This window comes from Aricia agestis, chromosome 13 (genome assembly GCF_905147365.1).
Source record: "Aricia agestis chromosome 13, ilAriAges1.1, whole genome shotgun sequence".
NCBI lineage: Eukaryota > Metazoa > Arthropoda > Insecta > Lepidoptera > Lycaenidae > Aricia > Aricia agestis.
Window position 1 is genome coordinate 7,757,140 of NC_056418.1, and position 22,515 is coordinate 7,779,654.

Sequence of the window (22,515 nt, forward strand, 5' to 3'; positions counted from 1 at the left end):
ACACGAAGTTCACTGGTTCATCTAGTCACCAGTGTTACATAATATTATGAATTTATAACACCTGTTATCAATGATATTCTACTTAAACAGATCTGTTACGTTCATACTATTTTCCGGCTTCAATCTCTTCCGAACAACATTGACAAATTTGACAGATAAGTGAAACAAAAGATACGAAATGCCATTTACATAAAAGAGACAGACTGAATAAAAGACGACCCAATTGGGTCGTATTTGAAGCTTCACAACGCGCGCGGTAGTAACATATCTGCTTTGAGTTTTTTATTATTATATCATTGCCTGTTATTTAAGTACCCTCTCCCTGAGAGCTGCAGAGCTATTTTGATGACCAGTAAGAACTGAGAGAAGCTCACTCCTTTTTTATTAAGGAACTACTTATTTAAGAAAATACAAAAAATAAATAAATGTAAAACAGGGTTTTGTTATTTTAATAAAATATGATCATCCAAATAATATTCCACAATGCAGCCGGAAACAGAATCATCGCCACTTTCTAGGTCCATGTAGTTACAGCAGTGGTGTCACAGTGAAGTGGCACTTTCATCTTCAATAATCAGCTCTTCAATATCCTAATAAAGGGTTAATTCCCACTCCTTGTATTTATTTTCAGTGTTTTTTTTTTCAAAATGATAGCATAAATTCTCCCAGTCATTTCGGCTATTTCGTTAAACGCTTTTTCTGCTACCTGTAAACATAAAACGTAATAATTATAATATTATATTACGCTGCTTCAAAGTGTTAAAGGAGTTAAGCACATACACTGTGACACGAGAATTTTATATACATCTAAGATACATAAATACGCAAAGCACCTAAGTCAAAGTATCAATCATTGTTAGGCGCGTTATATGATAGATTTCTTTGACAGTTCATTGTTTACGTAAACATAAGGTTTAAGTAAAATTGTTGTTTTATTATACCACATAATACTTACTCAGGCTACTTAGAATTGCATTATACAATAAAATAAACAAATAAAATTGATAAAACAAACGCTTAATTACCTGCTACTATGGCGATTGTGCGATCAGAATCGTTCATTTCTATGATCATATATAGGATCCAATATATATGATAATTTGATCATATCTGCTTATTACATTATCATATTTCATTGATCCTATTTTACGTCATATGTGGTTTCAATAACCAATGGAGAGCGCTAACGCTGACAGGTATTGACGTCAGGGTTACTAGATCTCAGGGAATTCGATGTGTCAAAAGACATCATCATTTTAATATGGCTTGTTTTTTGTTATTTCAGCAAGATTATCCAAGTATATAATTAGAAAAATAACTACATTACATTATTTGAAACATATTAATGAACAAGAAATTAAAAACTCTTTTTTATATTAAATAACTGGCAACACCTATTTCTATGACCGTATTGGATCCAATCTCTCAGCAAATGTCAAAAATCTATGATCAAGGAAGAAATGAATCATATGTCTATATTACATTATCCAATATCATTGACTCAATGATCTCGGATCCAATATATATGATAATCTAATATCCCCCTTAGCCCGTCATCGCGTGGCCATTTTGTGCTTATTTTCATACAAGTAGTGTGCGTTTATTTTCTTGAATATATTTTGTATTTGTCGATTATTTCGAAGCACATTAGGATACAGTTGCCTTACTCCCGAAACTGATATCAACTTGATACGAGTCTGATTTCGATTTCGTTTTTGATGTCATTGTAACGCGTAGGAATTCCGGAACAAAATCGTATCAAAATCGAGATGTTGCCATGGCGTCTTGTCAACGTCGTTATGGCAACGTTGTATTGTTATTTAAAATTATTAGAAGGTTACGAAAAATATGAAATACTAGCTGTTGCCCGCGACTTCGTTCGCGTCAACATAGTATAATAACAAAGATGGATAGTCCGCTTACAAATATGAAAAAAGTAAAATATAACCTCCTCCTTTTTGGAAGTCGGTTAAAAAGTAGCCTAAGTTACACCTTACTACATCAGCTATCTACCAAAAAAAGTCCCGGCAAAATAGATCCAGCCGTTTCAGAGATTAGCCAGAACAAACAGACAGACAGACACAGACAAAAATTGTAAAAAATGTTGTTTTGGTGTATGTACCTACATACATTCATATGCATGTAGTAAAAAACGATTCTTTCAATATTACAAACAGACACTCCAATTTTATTTATATGTATAGATGTATAGAAGATGTAACATAGATTATGTAATGTTTGTGTTTTTTCGTCATACCATAAAAATACATTTCTTTAGAAACTTTAGATGGATGTGCCCATTTTCTACTTTAGTGGGTTTAAAATGGTTATTTTCGTTAAGGAACATCTTGACATTAAACAAATATGTAAATTTCTTTTGTAGTTACACTTAACATTGTCATACATATTCTAGTATAAAATTTGTATCCCTGTATGCCGACATCAAAAGTTAGTTTTTATTTGGAAAATAATGGTCCGTCCGACGCACCTACTTGATTTTTGGCATCGACTTAGTTGAAAGGATAGAGAGTAACATAGGCTACTTTTGGTCTTGGAAAAACATCATGTTTCTAAAGGAGATTTGCAAGAATATTCGTATTGTATACGATTTTCGAATTCCACGCGAGCGAAGCCGCGGGCAAAAGCTAGTAAACCATAAGAATAGTCAAAGAATGCCTCAAACACGTGGATTTAACATTAAATACGTTAGTTTCGAGTAACGTTTTTTGGGCTTTTCAATCTTTATTTTTGTAAGCTAAAAAGATAATTTATAAGTTTATTAATCCCTTATTTGTGCTATTAGCTATAAAAGGCATTAGTGCTAAAAATGTCACATCAATTAATAATTTGGCTATAAAAATTGCATAGCTTTTTAAGTGTGTTTACGGATTCTCATCACTTGAACTATAGTTAATCGATATCATGAACTAATTGACTTTCTTTCCTGGATTGAGATCGATTGTTGCCGAGTTAGGTATTGTAAACGTTTTTAAGGGTCACTGTGGTATCGATTGGTATGGTGTCGTTTCATTTTTTGTTGATAATAAATATTAATTCATTATTATTTTAACATAATAATTTTTTTACGTCCGTGATAATAATCGTGATAATAATATAGTTCGCCTGCAAGCTTTTTTAATGTGATTGATGGTACCGCCAATGGAGCTGTACAGCTATACGGTCCCATTTAAGTTTGGTATCGTGCTTAGCTACGCTCGCTCGCATGTACCCTTTTGCGATTCCTGGATTTTCTTCCAGGAATCTCAACATTTATATTTTATAGGTTTTTTTTATGAAAGAAGGGGACAAACGAGCAAACGGGTCACCTGATGGAAAGCAACTTTCGTCGCCCATGGACACTCGCAGCATCAGAAGAGCTGCAGGTGCGTTGCCGGCCTTTTAAGAGGGAATAGGGTAATAGGGGAGGGTAGGGATGGGAAGGGAAGGGAATAGGGGAGGATAGGGAAGGGAATTGGGCCTCCGGTAAACTCACTCACTCGGCGAAACACAGCGCAAGCGCTGTTTCACGCCGGTTTTCTGTGAGAACGTGGTATATCTCCGGTCGAGCCGGCTCATTCGTGCCGAAGCATGGCTCTCCCACGTATAAATAAGTAAGGTGCGTCGGACGGACCATTATTTTCCAAATAAAAACTAACTTTTGATGTCGGCATACAGGGATACAAATTTTATACTAGAATATGTATGACAATGTTAAGTGTAACTACAAAAGAAATTTACATATTTGTTTAATGTCAAGATGTTCCTTAACGAAAATAACCATTTTAAACCCACTAAAGTAGAAAATGGGCACATCCATCTAAAGTTTCTAAAGAAATGTATTTTTATGGTATGACGAAAAAACACAAACATTACATAATCTATGTTACATCTTCTATACATCTATACATATAAATAAAATTGGAGTGTCTGTTTGTAATATTGAAAGAATCGTTTTTTACTACATGCATATGAATGTATGTAGGTACATACACCAAAACAACATTTTTTACAATTTTTGTCTGTGTCTGTCTGTCTGTTTGTTCTGGCTAATCTCTGAAACGGCTGGATCTATTTTGCCGGGACTTTTTTTGGTAGATAGCTGATGTAGTAAGGTGTAACTTAGGCTACTTTTTAACCGACTTCCAAAAAGGAGGAGGTTATATTTTACTTTTTTCATATTTGTAAGCGGACTATCCATCTTTGTTATTATACTATGTTGACGCGAACGAAGTCGCGGGCAACAGCTAGTATTTCATATTTTTCGTAACCTTCTAATAATTTTAAATAACAATACAACGTTGCCATAACGACGTTGACAAGACGCCATGGCAACATCTCGATTTTGATACGATTTTGTTCCGGAATTCCTACGCGTTACAATGACATCAAAAACGAAATCGAAATCAGACTCGTATCAAGTTGATATCAGTTTCGGGAGTAAGGCAACTGTATCCTAATGTGCTTCGAAATAATCGACAAATACAAAATATATTCAAGAAAATAAACGCACACTACTTGTATGAAAATAAGTACAAAATGGCCACGCGATGACGGGCTAAGGGGGATATTAGATTATCATATATATTGGATCCGAGATCATTGAGTCAATGATATTGGATAATGTAATATAGACATATGATTCATTTCTTCCTTGATCATAGATTTTTGACATTTGCTGAGAGATTGGATCCAATACGGTCATAGAAATAGGTGTTGCCAGTTATTTAATATAAAAAAGAGTTTTTAATTTCTTGTTCGTTAATATGTTTCAAATAATGTAATGTAGTTATTTTTCTAATTATATACTTGGATAATCTTGCTGAATTAACAAAAAACAAGCCATATTAAAATGATGATGTCTTTTGACACATCGAATTCCCTGAGATTTAGTAACCCTGACGTCAATACCTGTCAGCGTTAGCGCTCTCCATTGGCTATTGAAACCACATATGACGTAAAATAGGATCAATGAAATATGATAATGTAATAAGCAGATATGATCAAATTATCATATATATTGGATCCTATATATGATCATAGAAATGATCCAATATAAATGATAATGTAATACCCCCCTAAGACTACCTACATCTATACTATAATACTTTATCTATGCTGTGTGCTATGCTATGAGTATGCTCTATGGTTTTAGGTTTATCTATAATTTAAACTAGTACGGTAATCTGTGGTTTATCTATTGCCAAAAGTCGTAAACATTTTTGTTTTCGATCAGTTTTCGATTTTTATGTAAGAAATACATTATAAGAAGGAAATCCAAACTCACAGAACACTAATACTGTCCTAACTTAACATGGAACAGGAAAATAAACCTGGTGAAACCGTAACAAAACCTACCGAAGATTGTGCAAATAATACGATCACGGAGCAAGAAACAAGTACTGTTACTACTCCAGTGGATCAGAATAATGAGACTGAAGCTTCTTCGGAATTATCCAATGCAAAGGATATTCAGAAACCCTCACCAAAGAAACCGAAGAAAAGGAAACCTAAAGTGCCTCGAGATGTTACTGCACCTCGCCAACCATTAACAGGTATGTACCTACAAGTTACAACTAAGTAACTAGATATTTACCTTGATACAAGTTACGTGTCCATTATTCCTATAGGAATAGAAAGTTACGGAATACGGTTACTATTCTGGTACAACATTAAATAAATATCTATGGACGCTTCACACCATGTCAGTCTAGCCCCATGGTAAGTACCTGAAGGACTTGTGTTACAACGGAAATATATTTAATACTCTTATACTATACATATATTTAAGATTTTTATTATACGATACACATATTTAATACACATCCATGACCCAGGAACTTTTGAATTTTTTTTGTTCCATCTGCGGGATTTGAACCCGCGACCCCTGGCTTGAGCTACCAACAGCCCATCAACTGAGCCACAGAAGTCGTCAAATTAGTTTAAAGCAGGGATGATGTGAATATCCGCATCCGCAAAGATTTGGACCAGAGATGATGCGAATATTCGCATCCGCATCTGCAAGAATTTGACTATCTATATTTTATGTATATTTTCATGCGGATATAGTAAATTTCATGAAAATCGTTGGAGCCGATTCCGAGATTCCAATTATATATATATATATATATATATATATATATATATATATATATATATATATATATATATATATATATATATATATATATATATATATATATATATATATATATTGACCAGCCATACATGTGAAAAAAGGTTGGGAACCACTGCTATAGCAGCTAGCTTCCTCTTTATGTCTAAACACACTAGGCTGAATTACGCCGGCGTAATTTCCGTGGCCGAAATTACGTTCCGCCGCATCCGTCTGATACGACTATAAATTACGCGAAGAGCCGAAATTACGCGGCGGAATTTTAAAATTCTCAGATGTAATGTGTGCGTTAACGCTTTGGAGTTAAGGTTAGATTCGGTTTTGAAAAACATTACTGCCGAATCGCTGCCGAACTTTAGACTTCATAAGTTATTGAGTAATAGTCGATCAACTAAAAAAAATGTATTCAGCGAAGTATAATGGAGCTTTTCGTTTAAATTCATTTGAAAGTAACTGAGATGATGTTGTTAGTATGTAGTAACATTTTCAAAAACTAGCGGTAGCGGCGAAACACTATATTGCGCGTGGCCCGACACGCACTTGGCCGGTTTTTCAGTATTTGTTGTTGTAACGGAAATAGATATTACATAATCTGCGTCCTGCGAAAATTTCAACTATCTAGCTATATTACCGTTCCTGAGTAAGCCTGGAGACTGACAGGCGGATAGACAACGAAGTCTCAGTAATAGGGTCCCGTTTTTACCCTTTGGGTACGGAACCCTAATAAATAGTTTAAACGATCAATAACACTGTACTTAGCTTTCTTAATCATCTACTCTTTGAGTGTAATATAGCTAGATACCTAGTTGAAATTTTCGCAGGACGCAGATTATGTAATATCTATTTTCGCTACAACAAACAAAATATGCTAAAAACAAAATAAATGTAATATTTAAGGGAGGAGAAAATTCCCATATGAGAAACGTGATTTTTGGCCTTTTTTTGCTCTTAGATATCAATAATGGCAACAGATAGGTTCTTGAATTTTTTACACAATCCGTGTACTTTAATATTTAATTATAATATTACACTAAAATAGAAAATTAAGTGGGACTCTCATAGAAAAAACACAATTTATGGCCTAATTTTGCTCTATAATGGTACGGAACCCTTCGTGCGCGAGTCCGACTCGCACTTGGCCAATTATGTGATCCTATGGTTTTAAAATATTATGAAAGAGACCTCATTTAACCACAACATAAACTTTTGCAAAAAATACAAATAGAATAAATATTTTTAATTTTGATGAATTTTAGAAAAAAAATCGCAAATGGTGCCGTAATAAAAAATATGCCAAAATGTGAGTAATAATTAGTACTATAATAGTGTGTGAGGATATAACGGCCAACCATGCGATTCCAGAGATATGCTCATTTTTCCTGTCGGCTCCATACAAAAATTTCTTAAAAAAATTATAACTCCCTTATTATACACGCAGCTGAGTCTTTTTACATTTTGTTATGTAATAACAACTAGGAGAACATATTTCAGCCCAAAAAAATGACATCTGGAAACTCAAGTTCCTATGTCTATGAAACTCGATTTTCGATCCACTGTGCGGCGTAATTCAGCCTAGTGTGTTTAGACACATTGGTTCGCACTCGCAGAGGTTGCAGGTTCGATCCCGGGTGGAGGCGTTTACCAATGAGACATTTTCTGATCCCAGGCACTACAATATTTGAAGAGAAGGTTACTTCGCTCCGAAAATACTTTATAAATCATCCACAATATATTATGCAAAAGCCTAGTTATCTTGGCGCACCTAATGCACAGAATATTTTCGAATAAACAGAACTTTTATATGTTACTATTATTAGTTATTAAAATTATAAATTATCATGTAACTTTAAAAAAATATTTTAAATAGCTTTACAAAAAGCCAAAACCTTTGTTCAACCATGTTCAACAAAATTTCAATGATTTAACCCGGCGTCAATGACGTGAAAATAATTACATGGACTATGACGTCGGGTCATTTTGACCCGAACTTTGTGGATACATTTTTAATGAAACTAAGTAAGCTACCACAATTTTGTTTATAATTTATTTAAAAAGGGGACTTTAATTATGCATAAAATAAAAAAAAACCCTGTGTGATTTAAAAAATATTTTTGTTTCTTGGCTTTCTTCACGGCAGACGCAAAATCAACCTTGAAAACTTAACGTGTACGTTAATTTTATATTTTCGCAAAATTTTCTTACCTATGAAGGAAAAAAATTACTGATGAATTTAAAGAGCGGTTGTTATAACTTACTAACATGAAAATAAAAAGAAATCAGTCTTCTACTTCCTCATTCAGAGTTATAGTATACAACAGTTATCACAACATATTGTAATCATGCCCTTTTTTTTCTTGAGGAGGGGAAATGCATTACGCATCCCCCGCCCCTTCGGGGGAAGGGGCAGGGGTATGTCGGACTCCCTCCGCAGAGGTTTACCGACTAAAACCCCCCCATCGTCAATGCTACACGCGGAGGAGCGGGATCGCTATCGCACCGCGTCCTCCGCAGCGCTTGCCGCTTCCGGCATCTCTTTACCTGCAGCAGCCTTGCCGCCGCCTGCCTGCACCGAGAGGCTCCCCGGGCATCGGGGGAGCCTTTCTCTTCGGGGCCTATGTTGTGGGCGGTGATCCCCCGATCAACCGCCCACAGGCCTAGGCTTCAACCTCCATGGCGGGGGCGGTTTCACCCGCCCCGGCCGTATCGGCTCCAGGCTGCTTACGCCGCCGAGCCTTGGAGGGAGCCCTGCGCTTCTTCCTCGTGCCGGGCGACTTGCTGGCCGCTGCGATGCAGCCATTAGTCCCAGCACGTGGTTACTCTGTTTGCCGACCTCGGCGCAGAAAAAGCAGCTCGGCTCTTCCGCGCAGTCGGCGGCCTTGTGCCGCAGCTTACCGCAGCGGAAACAATTCCCGCTACGGTCCACCGGGGACTGGCACTTCGGCGCCAAGTGGCCGGTGTCTAGGCATCGGTAGCACGGCATTGGCTTCGCGGCCAGTGGCACTACTTTTGCCATGACCCAGCCTACCTGCAGCCGCCCAGAAGTTACCAACTTCTTGGCGGCCGCTGTGGGGATGTGGAGCCACTCGCTCCGCATACCCCTGGGGCCCACCGTTATTCTGCCCGACCGGATATCGGTGGCCGGGCAACCGCCTTCTTTCGCCGCTGCCTTGGTGACATCGGCGGCGGTCGTCGCATCGTCCATTCCGGACACTAGCAACTCCGCCCTTTTGACCGGACGAGCGATCTTCACCACGCCCCTGTCCAGAACGTCCCTCATCCTATGTAATCATGCCCTAGCATATAAAAATTGGACATGCTGGGCATGTGTGAAGTGTTTTTTTTTTATAAGAACAGACTTCACATCTTTTGTAAGTTCCAGGAATTTTTTCGCTTTTACCTAGATACGTGGTCTACAAGTTCAATGCCCAAAGCAGCCTGAGTCTTCTTCAAAGTCTAACTCTTGTAACAAATCTTAAATCCTTTCTGGGCTATTTGTCAATGACATTCTCCTTTTAAACTTAAAAAATTAGGCAAAACATTATTTTATTACTAATATAAGTGAGTCACGAAAATTCTACACCGACGATGACGCCGGGTCATAATGACCCGTTTTAACTTGACGCGCAAGTATCTTGCTGCACACGAGGTATGGCTCTAGCCGTAACAGCTAGGCGGATGGAAGGGGGTTGTATCTCCAGCTATACGAAGATTGGCAAACAATTCGATTGGCGCAAAGACAAAATATATACAATTAAACAAACAACAAACGGCGACAATGACGCCGGGTCAATATGACCCGGCGTCATTGTCGCCGGGTTAAATAAATGCCTTTCTCGATCAGCGACATCTCTGGGCATGTTAAGGCCAATTTGATACACCCAACGCCATCTATCATTCAGATGAGAACTAAAATTGCAATCACGCTGGTTTGTATGGGCTTTGATACTCTTCTATATTTATTACTCTATGATTTGGCCGACTAGCCGATTAGTCGGTTGCAAAGAAGCCGACTAACCGGCCGACTAGTCGGCCAACCGATCGGCCAACCGATCATGGTTTCAGATGTTTTCGTAACGCTTCTTTTACTAAAGTAAGTCGCATACGCCGCCTGCGTACTTGTCTGAGCGTGTTTTGGTTATGTTAACGTCATGATATAAAGCGGTAAAGCTATGAAATAGCTTTACCGCTTTATATCTTTACTGCGGCAGTCCTCGAGTGCCACACGTATTTTTTTATTAAAATTGTTTAGAATAAAGAAGATATTATGATGTTATTAAATAAATGTCATAGATATTTACATTTACAAGCAAGTAATTTCAGAAAGACAATCAATTAATTTTAAAACAATCAAGTTTTTCTTAAATGTAATATCAATAATAGTAAAATAATAAAAAGCCGGATAGTCGGCGCTTTTTGCCGACTATTCGCCGACTACAAAAGTGGCCGGATAGTCTGCTTTACCGACTAGTCGGCACATCTCTAATATAATATACAAGAATTGCTCGTTTAAAGATATAAATTATTACCTAGTCAACAGACGACGACGCGGACGTGTACAAAGGCGTCAGTCAATCAGCCCATTTGTCACGACTAGATTGTTGACCCGTCGCCCGCGGGGCGGGCGCCGCTGCACGCGCCGCGTGCGACGGCTGTACCGCCTCACGCAGCGCTGCTCTATGGGATGACATGAAACAAGCACGCCTCGCCCGCGCCGGGCGCACGCTTAACGCAGCAAACGCTACGGACCTAATATAATAGGATCCGAAACATATTGCATCCGCGTATGTGAGGCTCTTAAAATCCGCAGTCACATCCGCGGATGTAAACAAATCGAGATTCGCAACATCTCTGGTTTAAAGTCAAGCTAGTTGAGATAAGATTATCTTGCAGGTTATGTCAGATATCTCAACGAAAGGAGAGATGTATTACGTGCTGAACAACCAGAACTGCATAGCTATTCTGAAATAGTCACAAGCGATGTCGCCTGTGAATTCGCAGCGGAATTAGCGCTACATGAACAATCGGTATTCAGAAACAACGTGAAATCGACACTAGCGCCGCCCGGGCGGAAACGCATGTGAAGTGAACTAGATAAAGTGAGAACTTGACAGTTGTTATGAGGATTTGGTATTCAGAAACAAATTCCGCCGCTATTTCAGCAGTCGCTTCGAATCCACTTACGAATTCATCTGTCAGATTTTAGGTTACTAAATTTCTAGTGAAATCTTGTATTGGTTGGTGTTTGTGTTTGGATTTTCATTGTTTTATAAACGTAAGTGACGACTTTTTAACTATTATTGATTATGTTAATCATTTTGCAAACTTATAGCTTTATAAACTACTAAAATAACTTGACAAAACTTTTGTTTTTATCAAAATTTTGTTTGTATTTTTATCCAACAATTTACACTTAAGTTTATTATCTTTTCGTTAATAGTAAAATTTAAAATAATTACTATTTACAATAAAATAACTATGTGCCGAAATAACTATGTGCCGAATTACAAAGTCTGAAACTACTTAATACCTATTTTTTCAGATGTCACGCTCCTTTCTTCTTCTGTATTTATTAAAAGAAGCCAATGATTTGGATTTATTTGCATCTCGACGCCAAGCTCGGCGTGTCAGAAATCTGCCCCTGCTGAATAGAGGAGATGACTATGTGCGCCAATACCGCCTTAGCGAGGACATGATAGAGGAGTTGCAGGAAGAATTATCTAATCTCGTCAGTACTAGGACTAGAGGAAGTTTGAGCATTAGGTTAAAAGTAAGTATTTAATGATAAGACATCCAACTTACTAATTTATTGTAGGTGCATAATAAATAGGTAGTTACTTTCTTACTTGTCTAACTCATTATAGTTTAAACTTGTAAATAACAAATAATATAGATTTCCTACTAATTTCACCTTTATACATACCTAGGTGATAACTGCCTATATTATATACCTGCAGCTGCCTACACATAACATAATAACATTACACCTTCTTTTCAGTTACTGTGCACTCTTGCTTTCTTAGCCACTGGGAGCTACCAAAGGATTATAGGAAGGAATATAGGTACCTTTATGTCCCAACCATCAATATCAAGATCTATTGATGAGATAGTAAGATTGCTAAGTCAGCCGAGTATAGTACGGAAGTATATACGCTTTCCCCAAAATTCAGCTGAAAGGACAAGACTCAAAGAAAAGTAAGTCTTCAGGTATAAGATACCTACTTTAATTAAGTAATTCTACATAAAGCAAATACTTTAGCAACAAATTATGGTATCTAGACACACACAACAGTTTGTTCACCAAGTTCTTAAATAAATCTCGCTAAAATCTTTTTTCTCTTACAGGTTTTATGAAAAGTTTGGCATACCAGGTGTCATAGGTTGTATCGATGGGACATTTGTTGCAATAATAAGACCGCGACAAAATGAGGATAGGTTTTACTGCCGTAAAGGCTTTCATGCAAGAAATGTTTTATTGGTAAGTTCTGCTTAAGAATTTCATTAAAGTAAGTATCCTACCAATTACCTACTTACTTAATGTTTTCAGTTTTTGTGTATTTCAGATCACAGATGCGGATTTAAATATATTGCATGTGGATTCTTCGTTTGGTGGAGCTTCACACGATAGCCACATATTTAATAACTCGCCAATAAAATCTCACCTCGAGCAACTAATAAATTCTGGAGAGACTGCATACTTACTAGGTACTAGTACTAGAACCACTAGTTTCTTAACCTCCAAAACTTTCTTAATCAACTTTCTTAATTGAGTATCATTATAGTACCCAGTACTCAGTGCCTTCTAGTTTCATAGAAGTTATTTGTTTTAGGTGATTCAGGTTATCTTCAACGGCCCTATTTAATGATCCCGATAGCCAATGCAGAAGACAACAGTCCTGAAGAGCACTACAACAAATTGCATGCAACAGCTCGAAACAGTGTCGAACGTGCTATTGGTGTTCTGAAAGGTCGTTTCAGATGTCTTCTTGCACATAGGGTCTTACATTACGCTCCTGATGTGGCTGGGAGAATTATTACAGCATGTTGTGTTTTGCACAACATGTGTAATAGAGCTGGTATGCCTGCACCAGTTCTCAGTGTAGAAGAGGCCAGAAGGGAGATTTCAATGCAAGAAAGGGAACAGGTGGCAGATTCCCTTCTTCAAGACCTAAACATGGGTAGGGCAGCACGTAATGACTTAGTCAATGTTTTATGGCGAGGGCGGAGATAGTTTATTTTGTAGGTGCGAAAGGTTTAAAAATATAAAAATAACTCCTTTAAAATATGTATTTATTTAAATTAAGCTAAGTATTTTTTTAAGTTAAATAGCTATACTTGATAGTGATATTTTTACAATATACATTTTTAATTCTAAATTAAACAGTAAATAATTATTAATTTTTAAGTATCTATGTGTTAACATAACAGTCTTCTAATTTTAGTCTTGTACTAACATTATAGAAACTTAACTAATTAAAACAATAATATTATACAATAAGTACACTTGTAAAAAGTAAATAAAAATAACATAAGTCGATAAAAAATATATTTTTTTTGTGCCTGTAACCTAATGACTATTATCCTATTCTTTGAATTTACACATTACTATGACTATGAGTTATGACTTACCTATTATAATCTACCTACTTAAAGTAACTAAGTGTTGGTTCTATTTATGGCATCTGCCAAAGAACTCATGCCCGCGCCTAATTTCCCAACAGCATCGATTATATCGCGTTGGTACTCCATAAAATGTTCCATGACGGAAACTAATTTTTCTTCCAAATTGACGCGTCGAGTTTCCAACTCGAGGAACTTATGAGTGACACCAACGAGTTGCGTCCTCCTTTGTGCCGGAGGTGAGGACGGCAACACTCTATTTTGCACGAGTCTTCTTCGGCATCGAGGGCGTCTAGGGGCTGGAAACATTTTAAATTGTGTTAAGTAGCTGGTACTTACTAAATACTACCCTTTCGACACATGTGACCAAAAACGCAAAATACCAATAGGGAAATACTTTTTATTTTTTAATTTTCTATTCGTTTATGACCAACCGTGAAATACAAAAAACGCAAAAGGGCAAAACCATTTTTTTGGATCTTGAAATGCATTGCAATCAAGTTGGCAAAACCTTTTTTATCATAATTAATAAGCTGGCACAAAGCAATAAAAAACTTTCCTAAAGTATGAACCTTATGTCTCAGGTAGTTAAATTAATGAGCGCCGATCCGACCAAACAAATCTTGTTTAGTTGGGTTGCCTCTGAGTCAAGTGGGTGCTGATAAAAAACTATACTCACTTGATGTAACAGATGGCGGTTGACGACTTCGACGTAATGGAATGCGTTCTGACACATTTACTTGCACACTATCAGCATTCTCCTGAAAGAAAAAAAAAAGAGATTGAATCACTTTTGATGGTTTTTAAATATTTTATATAAAAACACAGGGTAAATTACAAGGTTAACTGAAACATAATAACTTACAGTATTATAGGCTACTGGTACAGTTTCTGGAGACATTTCTTGATTTTGCAACGTAATGTTTTCATTCTCCAATTCATGATCCATCTAAAAATAAAATATGAGTTCAGTAGATTCTGATTTACTTTTCATTTATTTATTATATTTTTTCATTTAGCCAACAACTTTATTTTTCATTTCTTAAGAAAGGTAGTTAGGCATAGGTATACTTAGTTTGTACTTACAATAGCGTTCAAATTATTTCTCTCAGCATTGTCTATTACTATTTCATTAGGTGTATAATCCTGCAATTAAAATAACACTTTCTAATTGATTGTAAAGAAAAGGCGACTGTTGAAATAAGCTCTGCATGTCGGATATAACTTTGATTTAATAGAGTATCTATTTTAAAAAGAAAAAAAACACTGTTTAATTTGGCAGAAAAATGAAATAGGTACTTATACCTAAGAATAGCCTACTCTGGAATTGTAGAGGTTTGATAATTGATAAACATATTTTAAAAAAAGCAAATTTCTTACCATTGGTTGTTCTAAAAGAACGCCGGATGTCCCAGGTATTGGCTCTTCGTAGAGCCCTCTTGCCAAAATAGATGGACTTTCACTTTCTTGATTTTCTGATTGCTGGAATTAAAAATAACAACAATAAATACTGCAAGTCGCACTCAGAGTAGATACTTTAATGATTCAATCTTATCATTGCTTACAAAAGGTTCTATTCTTAAATGTGTATCACCAACTGCAAAACCTTCACCACCCATCAATGTCAAAATCCTTTCCTCGACTTCGGTCAATTCGGGGACTTCAACATTTCCACCACCAGTTTGACGTCTAGCTCGAGCTCGAGCAGCAGCCTTTTTTTTTATGAAACTTTTTTTGTCATTCCAGTACTGAAAATAATAATTAGCAATTTTTAACGAAGTTTTAGCTAAATACCTTAGGCAGTAATTCGAGTTACAAAGATTAGGTATTATTCCAAGCCCCGCTTATATTCATATTGTTAGTCTCAGGTAGCAATAATAAAATACAACTTACTTTTATCCATTTTTTGTCATTTTTAATGCACCCCCCCATACTATTTAAAGTAGTGGCCAATCTAGACCACTCTTTATGAGCTAATTGCTTGGCTCCCAGTGATTTTGAAAACCCTTTCGCTAAACTAGGTTTTCTCTCCAGAAACTGTACTAAAGCTTCCAACTGCGCAGGAGAGGGATGGGAAGTCCGTACTCTAAATGTTTAGAAAGCTTGGTTTAAGTAAATAATAATATGCTTTAGTTAAATATATTATGTGTAAGTAAGTAAATATTAGTTATCACTTACCTTTCCATTACTATTGTGGTGATTTATTTTAGGTACGAAGTTTGCTAACGATTATTTAATAAAATAGAGCTGAGAAAACACCGTGAACACGACACAACCACTTGAAAACACGAAGCTTTTGAAAATAAAACTTTCAAATTTCAAGAGCGCTTGCCGCTTGATAATGTTTACTAACTAATGTTTTTTTTTTCTGACACGTAACAGCAATGGTTGGCAACGTTTAATACTCGTTTGAGTTAATAAAATCTTAGCTAAATTATATTTAAGAATAGAAATCAATGTTCAAATGGAATATACGGCATTGCTTTGGCATATATTCATTATTTTTAAGTAGTTATAATACCAAAATATGCTTTGAAAATAAATATTTTACTATCGATATGAAGATATTCCGCACTAGCACCATAGACAAAACTCACTCAAGTTTCCAATTGTCACTTCACTTCGCCTGGCCTTGAAGTTTTCGGATTCGTATTTCAGAATACCAAACAAACTTCAGGTGAGATGAGAAGTGAAGCGAGAGTGAAATTCGAAGTGACATTCGAACGGAATTTTTTGGGTTTCAGAATAGCACTGCTGGGCTTTGCAGAATTGACAAGGCAGCTGGCTAGTGAGTGGAGTAAACTTCCCGCTGAATCAAAACAACACTATTTAGATGCAGCAGACCAAGACAAAGAAAGGTAAGTACTATGTATATGTTTGAAACAAAGAAATATTGTTTTTTTTATAGGAAGTGCCTCCGCTGCCGGCACCGCCGGTTGCCGAAATGGCTGCCGGCGCAGTTTTCAGAAGTTTGCCGAAGTCATGCGATGTTTGCCGAATATGCTGCCGGCGCCTATTCGACAAACATCGCTTGTTAAATGACAGATCAATGATCAAAAACATCAGTCTTGAGCTCCGTGTATTATTTTCCTCTATGCTTGAGCTAAAGGACTATGAAAAATACAAATAATAAGGTCATAATGTGAGGATGCATATTTTAATGGTAGTGATGATAATGATAAATGTGATCTGCATCTGCATAGTAGCATAATATAAGTACCTTTGCTTCTTTAAACAACGCTGAAACTCTCTAACATGTATAAGTAGTCCGAAATTTTCAGTACCGTACCTTCGGAAGTATACCCTGTGGACTGTGGTGCAAAATCTTACTTTGTGATAGCTGAACTAAAATATCCACCGCCGAACATATAACCTCCACATTTGGAAGTCGGTTAAGAAGTCGAATATTTGAGAATAAGTATAGTTATTTATTTTTAAAATTTGTTTACCGGCACTGGAACCTAGTGTTTTAGGCATTTTCACCGGTTCCCATTTTGAGTGACAGCGCCGGCAGCCGTTATTTTAAATCTCGGCTGCCGGCAGTATACTTACCGCCGGTTCCCATTACTGATATTTTTGGTAGCCGGCGCCGGCAGCGGAGGCACTCCCTTTACTATATCTATTATTTAAACTTCAAGAGGAGTCCACACCGCCCTTTTTTCCATACAAGCGTTGTCCCCTGTTTCCTCCCTGGATAATGCTAGTAGAGTTATAATTTTTTCCTGAATATCTATGGCCACTAATACAATGTCCCTATGTTTTATTTTTTTTGTCATATTTTATTAATAAAAAATATATGAACGTTCAAAAAACCAAAAAAATGGCCAGATTTTCCGCTGTGTTCAAACATCCAGAAAACAGATTTGGCTAGATTATACAAAAAAAGAACATAGGAACACAGCTCAAGTCTTTCTTTAATCTTTAATGAAAAAAGTACTTTCTTATAGTAATTTCTTATACTCGGTTAAGTTTTGGAGAAGGAATCAGGGGACAACGAATCGTTGATTTTCTGCAGTTGTCTCTATCGCGTTCTGCGGTATAGGCTTGAGGTAAGGGAGACAGCTATAGATATTACACGTACTTTTTTTTCATTTCTTTAGCCCCTGGTGTATCCTCTTATGGCCCCTCTTCAAGATGGGCCAGCGCTAGGCGATCGAATGGCGCATGCGATGGCTATGCAATGGTCGCAACGCCTCTACATGATGGCCGTGTTCAGTTGTGATCTAAACGTCGTTCAAGATGGACGTGTAAGCATTAGCCATTGCGGCAATGCAAAACGTGCATTTTTAATAATTTATGACTTCACCAGATGACCCGGTGAACTTCGTATCGCCTCCCTCCTAATATGAACCTTCTCTTGATTCTACGAATAATTATTTCGAGACTAAAATTAAAATAATGGTTTATGGTAGTGATGATGATGACAATGATGAATGTAATAACAGCATAATATGCTTTACGTTCTTAAAACAACGCCGAAACTCCTAAAATTGTATCTTTAAAGAGTCAGGAGCTATATACATATTATATAATGTAAAAGCTATAATAATTATTGTAAAGTTTCATTAAAATCCGTTCAGTAGTTTTGAGTAAAAGTGTAACAAACATCTATACAAACTTTCGCCTTTATCATATTAATATAGCTTCATTCATATGAGACCACGTACTCGACATTTTGAATGAAATTCGTAAATTGTAATACGAATTACGACGTCCTCACTCGACCGCGTCAGGCACCGACTGTCGTATCGCCAACGTGTAGAGGCGTACCGCCATCGCTGAGCCATCATCCTTTGATGTGCGGCCGAAAAACCGACACCGCCGCCATTCCACGGCCAGCGCTGGCGCCATCGGCCATCCTACGCCACTACGTCCTCCCACACGCTGGGCCATCATGATGGCCCATCGTGAAGAGCCGCAATTAAAGCAAGAGACTAGAAAATTTTATAGAATGGCTATTCAAATTTTGGACTTGTCTTGTAGTTTTGAGCATAAAAGTTCTTGTAAGTTGTGATATCTGGGAGCACTAATAATTCTGCACTCTTATTTCTTCAAAATAGATCCCTAATTTTTAAGACATTTCTATTAACTTTCTAAATAAATTGGCAGGTACATTAAAGAATGGGCAGAATACAAGAAAACTGATGCATACAAAGAGTTCAGAAGACAACAATTGGAACAAAAGGATGCCGGCAGTGTTGCCAAAAAAATCAAAACCAGTACTAGTAATGACGCTACCAACCAAACAACAGGTATACTTACAATTATATGCTTAGTAAAAATAAAATAATTTCGAAGTTAGTTTTATAATTGAAAATATTTATATTTAAAATATATTATATGCTTGAAAACAACATATTATTATATGCTGACTTTGGTTATTAAATATAATTGCTAATTATTAATCATGCTTGTAAAACTGTAGTAGATAAAGACTATTTTTATTTTATTTATATTATTATTGGTTGTATCAGTTTCAGCACCTGCCCCAGTGGTGGAACAGAATGTGGTAACTAACAACCCTCCAGCCTCCAACGCAGTGAGGCAACCAACACCACCTCGACCACGACCCTGTATAACCCCAGCTTCTGTGAGTGTTTTCATATACTACTGCTACCTGACATTTTTTACCTGCTTTGTTTCTTCTACCTAATTCCAAACCAAGATTTAAAATATTGAGTTTAAAACATTGTACTATCAGACAAGTTGATTCCTAGGCAATGGGGTACCTACGTAGTTTGGTCACGTTACATCAAACCCAGCCGACAGATCACAATTAACGTTGTATTGACACAATCCTTCGAAATGACGTTGGTCTGCCTAGGAATCAATTTTCTCGATGGTATGTATTGGTATGATTGATGGTATTTGTTATCAATTATATAAATTTAATAATCATGGACGTATTATACGTCCATGATTATTTGTTATCAATCTATATTTCAGTATGTACCATCGAGAAAATTGATTCCTAGGCAGACCAACGTCATTTGGAAGGATTGTGTCAATACAACGAAACGTATATTCTTTTAGGGAGAAGAGCTAGCAGGCGACACGGACATTCCTATCTTCACAGATCAGTTTCTTCAACACAATAAACTACGAGAGTCAGAGCTCAGGCAACTTAGAAAAGCCAATTCAGATTATGAGCAGCAGGTAAGTTCAGAAAATTAACCTAGATTAATACCTTTATTAAATGGATTTTACAGCTAACAGAGGCCTTAGCTAGGTCCTAACAAATAATAGTATTTTAAAAAGATAAAACCGACTTCGGAATTGTATGTAATTGAGAATTAAAATTATGTTATTTCAAAAACTACTGGACCGATTGTGAAAAAACTTGCAGTATTCCCTAAGTTTAACAAGAATTACTCAAATCGGACTTGTAGTTCCGGAGATATGCGAACACAAACATAAAAACATACATACATACATGATACACTTTTGAAATTTGGCACATTTCTTCAGACACTGACCTTGAGTGGCATATACAAAAACTGGGCAGTTCTAGAAATATTACATAATATAGGCATTCGGGGTAAACCGCCGCACTGGGTAAAAGTACGCAGTACCAATATCTCAGTAAGAGGAGGACGGGTGGGGGGGGCTTTCTTGACAAAAACAACGGCGCAACAACGACATATTGAGCTGTCATTTATTGCGCAGTGCGTGTTGACTGTTGTGGTTCGGAAAAAAATATAAAAAAACACAAATCGGTAAGTTTTTCGAAGTTTTTTGTGCTAGGGAAAAGTGTGTCACATTATTATGAAGGCAATTATAGAAAATAAGTAGAGATGTGCCGATCATGACTTTGGCCGACTAGCCGACTAGCCGATTAGTCGGCTGCAAAGAAGCTGACTAGTCGGCCAAGCCGATCATGGTTTCGGAAGTTTCCGTAACGCTTTTTTACTGCTGTTTCGCGTCGCACATGCCGCCTGCAAACGTGTCGAATCGTTTCAAGTATGTTTACTTCGCGTACGTTACTTTATTTCTGTTTAGCTATGATAAGTACAGCACGGACGTAAAAAAAGTACGGACGGATCGCCATTAAGAAATGAGTGAAGCACCCTTAATAAGCCCAGGCGATCATATGTACACATCTTGCACGCACACTCGCACTGTAATAAGCCGATCGTACCGCCATTACGCAATTAGACTGCATCGCGGTGACACATCTTTGTCATTCATAAATAAAAATAAATATGCCATCTTGTGTTGTAAAATGGTGCAAGAACAATACAACCTTACACAAAAAACATCAAGGAATCATATTTCATAGGTAAGTTAACATATTTTTAAAGTATTTTGATAAAATAATGTAAATATTAATTCAACTTCAACAGGTCAGTAATGTCCATAACAAAGTGGGGAAATTTTCCCCAAACCGGGGAAAATTTTAAATTATTTTTAGATAATCAAATAATTAATTTTATTGTCTTTTATTAGTGTCATGTAAGTATTTAGCATACTATTGACCAGTAATTAGGCAGGAATACAATAATAGGGGTGTAGACAGTAAACGAAATCTAATACAAATTATTGTTTTTTTGACAGTTTGTATTATAGAATTACCGAAAATGGACATATTTTACTTAATAACTTTATAATATTTTTTATATTTAATAAGTGATTTTTTTAATTGAAATAAGAGTGTATTTATTTTTTATACGTATTTTTAGGTGTATCAAAATACTTATGTACTATCAGAGAAGTTGATTCCTATGCAAATCGGGGACATAAGTAGTTTGGTTGCGTTACGTCAAACCCAGCCGACAGATCACAATTAACATTGAATTGACATAAGTATTCGACCAAATAACGTTGGTCTGTCAGTTGCATAGGAATCAACTTCCTTGATGGTACATCTGTAAAATAAATATATTTCCTAAAAATAGTCTACACCCCTATTAATTTCTTAATTTACAAAAGTGGATATAACTGTTGTTTGACGACCTCTGTGGCTCAGTGGGTGGGCTGTCGGTCGCTCAAGCCGGGGGTCGCGGGTTCGAATTCTGCCGACGGAACAAAAAGTTTTCAAAGGTCCTGGGTCATGGGTGTGTATTAAATATGTGTATCATATAATAAAAATCTTAAATATAATATGTATAGTATAACAGTATTAAATATATATCCGTTGTCTGGTACCCGTAACACAAGTCCTTCAGGTACTTAGCACGGGGTCAGACTGACGTGGTGTGAAGCGTCCATAGATAAAATTGTTGTCTTAGATTTCCTTCAGTAGTAGGGGAGGGAAGGTGCTATTGGTGTAGTCACCCGAGCGTCATTGAGACCTAGTAGGAATGAAAATATTGAATGGACCTCTAGACCAGGAATAAATTTAACACCATGTTAGGTGATTTGATTTGACGTAAGCGCATGGTAGAACTCTCGATAGCTCTAACAGGCCGTTATCTGATTTAACAAGCCATTATTTATTTAACATTACTTGATTGTTTGAAGATAGGTACGGGTTACGGGACTTAAGTATCTTATATCTTTTCGTATACAGGTTTCTTATATAGGTTTCGGGGGCGATAAATCTGTCTAGCTAGGAATTATTTTTAGAAAATGACATTTTATTCGTGTTTTATCGAATACCGAGCAAAGCTCGGTCAAATAGCTAGTAATAATTTTATTATTGTAAATGTTTGTACATAATCATTATTACTAATAATGTTATGTAAATAATATACTTCTCCGTACGTAATGTGTTTTTTTTTTTCTATCTATAGTGTCATAAAAATAATATTTTCATTATGACATCT

General features: G+C 36.5%; 2 protein-coding genes across 3 annotated transcripts in view; one reads left to right on the forward strand and one right to left on the reverse strand.

The window, feature by feature from the left end:
* The first annotated feature begins 5,205 nt into the window (after positions 1 to 5,205).
* Positions 5,206 to 22,515, forward strand: part of LOC121733029 (high mobility group protein 20A) — a 41,014-nt gene continuing 23,704 nt past the window's right edge. Inside the window, exons 1-6 of the mRNA XM_042123111.1 lie at positions 5,206 to 5,552; positions 11,024 to 11,079; positions 16,505 to 16,608; positions 18,860 to 19,002; positions 19,225 to 19,340; positions 19,784 to 19,906. Of these exons, the coding sequence (XP_041979045.1) occupies positions 5,312 to 5,552; positions 11,024 to 11,079; positions 16,505 to 16,608; positions 18,860 to 19,002; positions 19,225 to 19,340; positions 19,784 to 19,906 (783 nt within the window). The 5' untranslated portion in view covers positions 5,206 to 5,311. The remainder of the gene's footprint in view (positions 5,553 to 11,023; positions 11,080 to 16,504; positions 16,609 to 18,859; positions 19,003 to 19,224; positions 19,341 to 19,783; positions 19,907 to 22,515) is intronic.
* Positions 13,737 to 16,498, reverse strand: LOC121733030. Of its 2 annotated transcripts, XM_042123112.1 has the most exons (8): positions 15,929 to 16,498; positions 15,644 to 15,836; positions 15,316 to 15,498; positions 15,131 to 15,232; positions 14,837 to 14,896; positions 14,616 to 14,699; positions 14,430 to 14,511; positions 13,737 to 14,049 (listed from the first exon to the last, which is right to left on the reverse strand). In XM_042123112.1, the coding sequence occupies exons 1-8, from the start codon at positions 15,934 to 15,936 to the stop codon at positions 13,787 to 13,789; spliced, it is 975 nt and encodes a 324-aa protein (XP_041979046.1). In that variant the 5' UTR covers positions 15,937 to 16,498; the 3' UTR covers positions 13,737 to 13,786. The 2 variants fall into 2 exon arrangements, with proteins under 2 accessions (XP_041979046.1, XP_041979047.1); XM_042123113.1 differs by lacking the exon at positions 15,316 to 15,498.

Coding starts and splice junctions, on each gene's coding strand:
- LOC121733030 (XM_042123112.1), bottom strand. Junction 15,233..15,315: donor ATTTAAGAATAGAACCTTTT/GTAAGCAATGAT, acceptor TTTTAATTCCAG/CAATCAGAAAATCAAGAAAG. Junction 14,050..14,429: donor ACCGCCATCTGTTACATCAA/GTGAGTATAGTT, acceptor AAATGTTTCCAG/CCCCTAGACGCCCTCGATGC.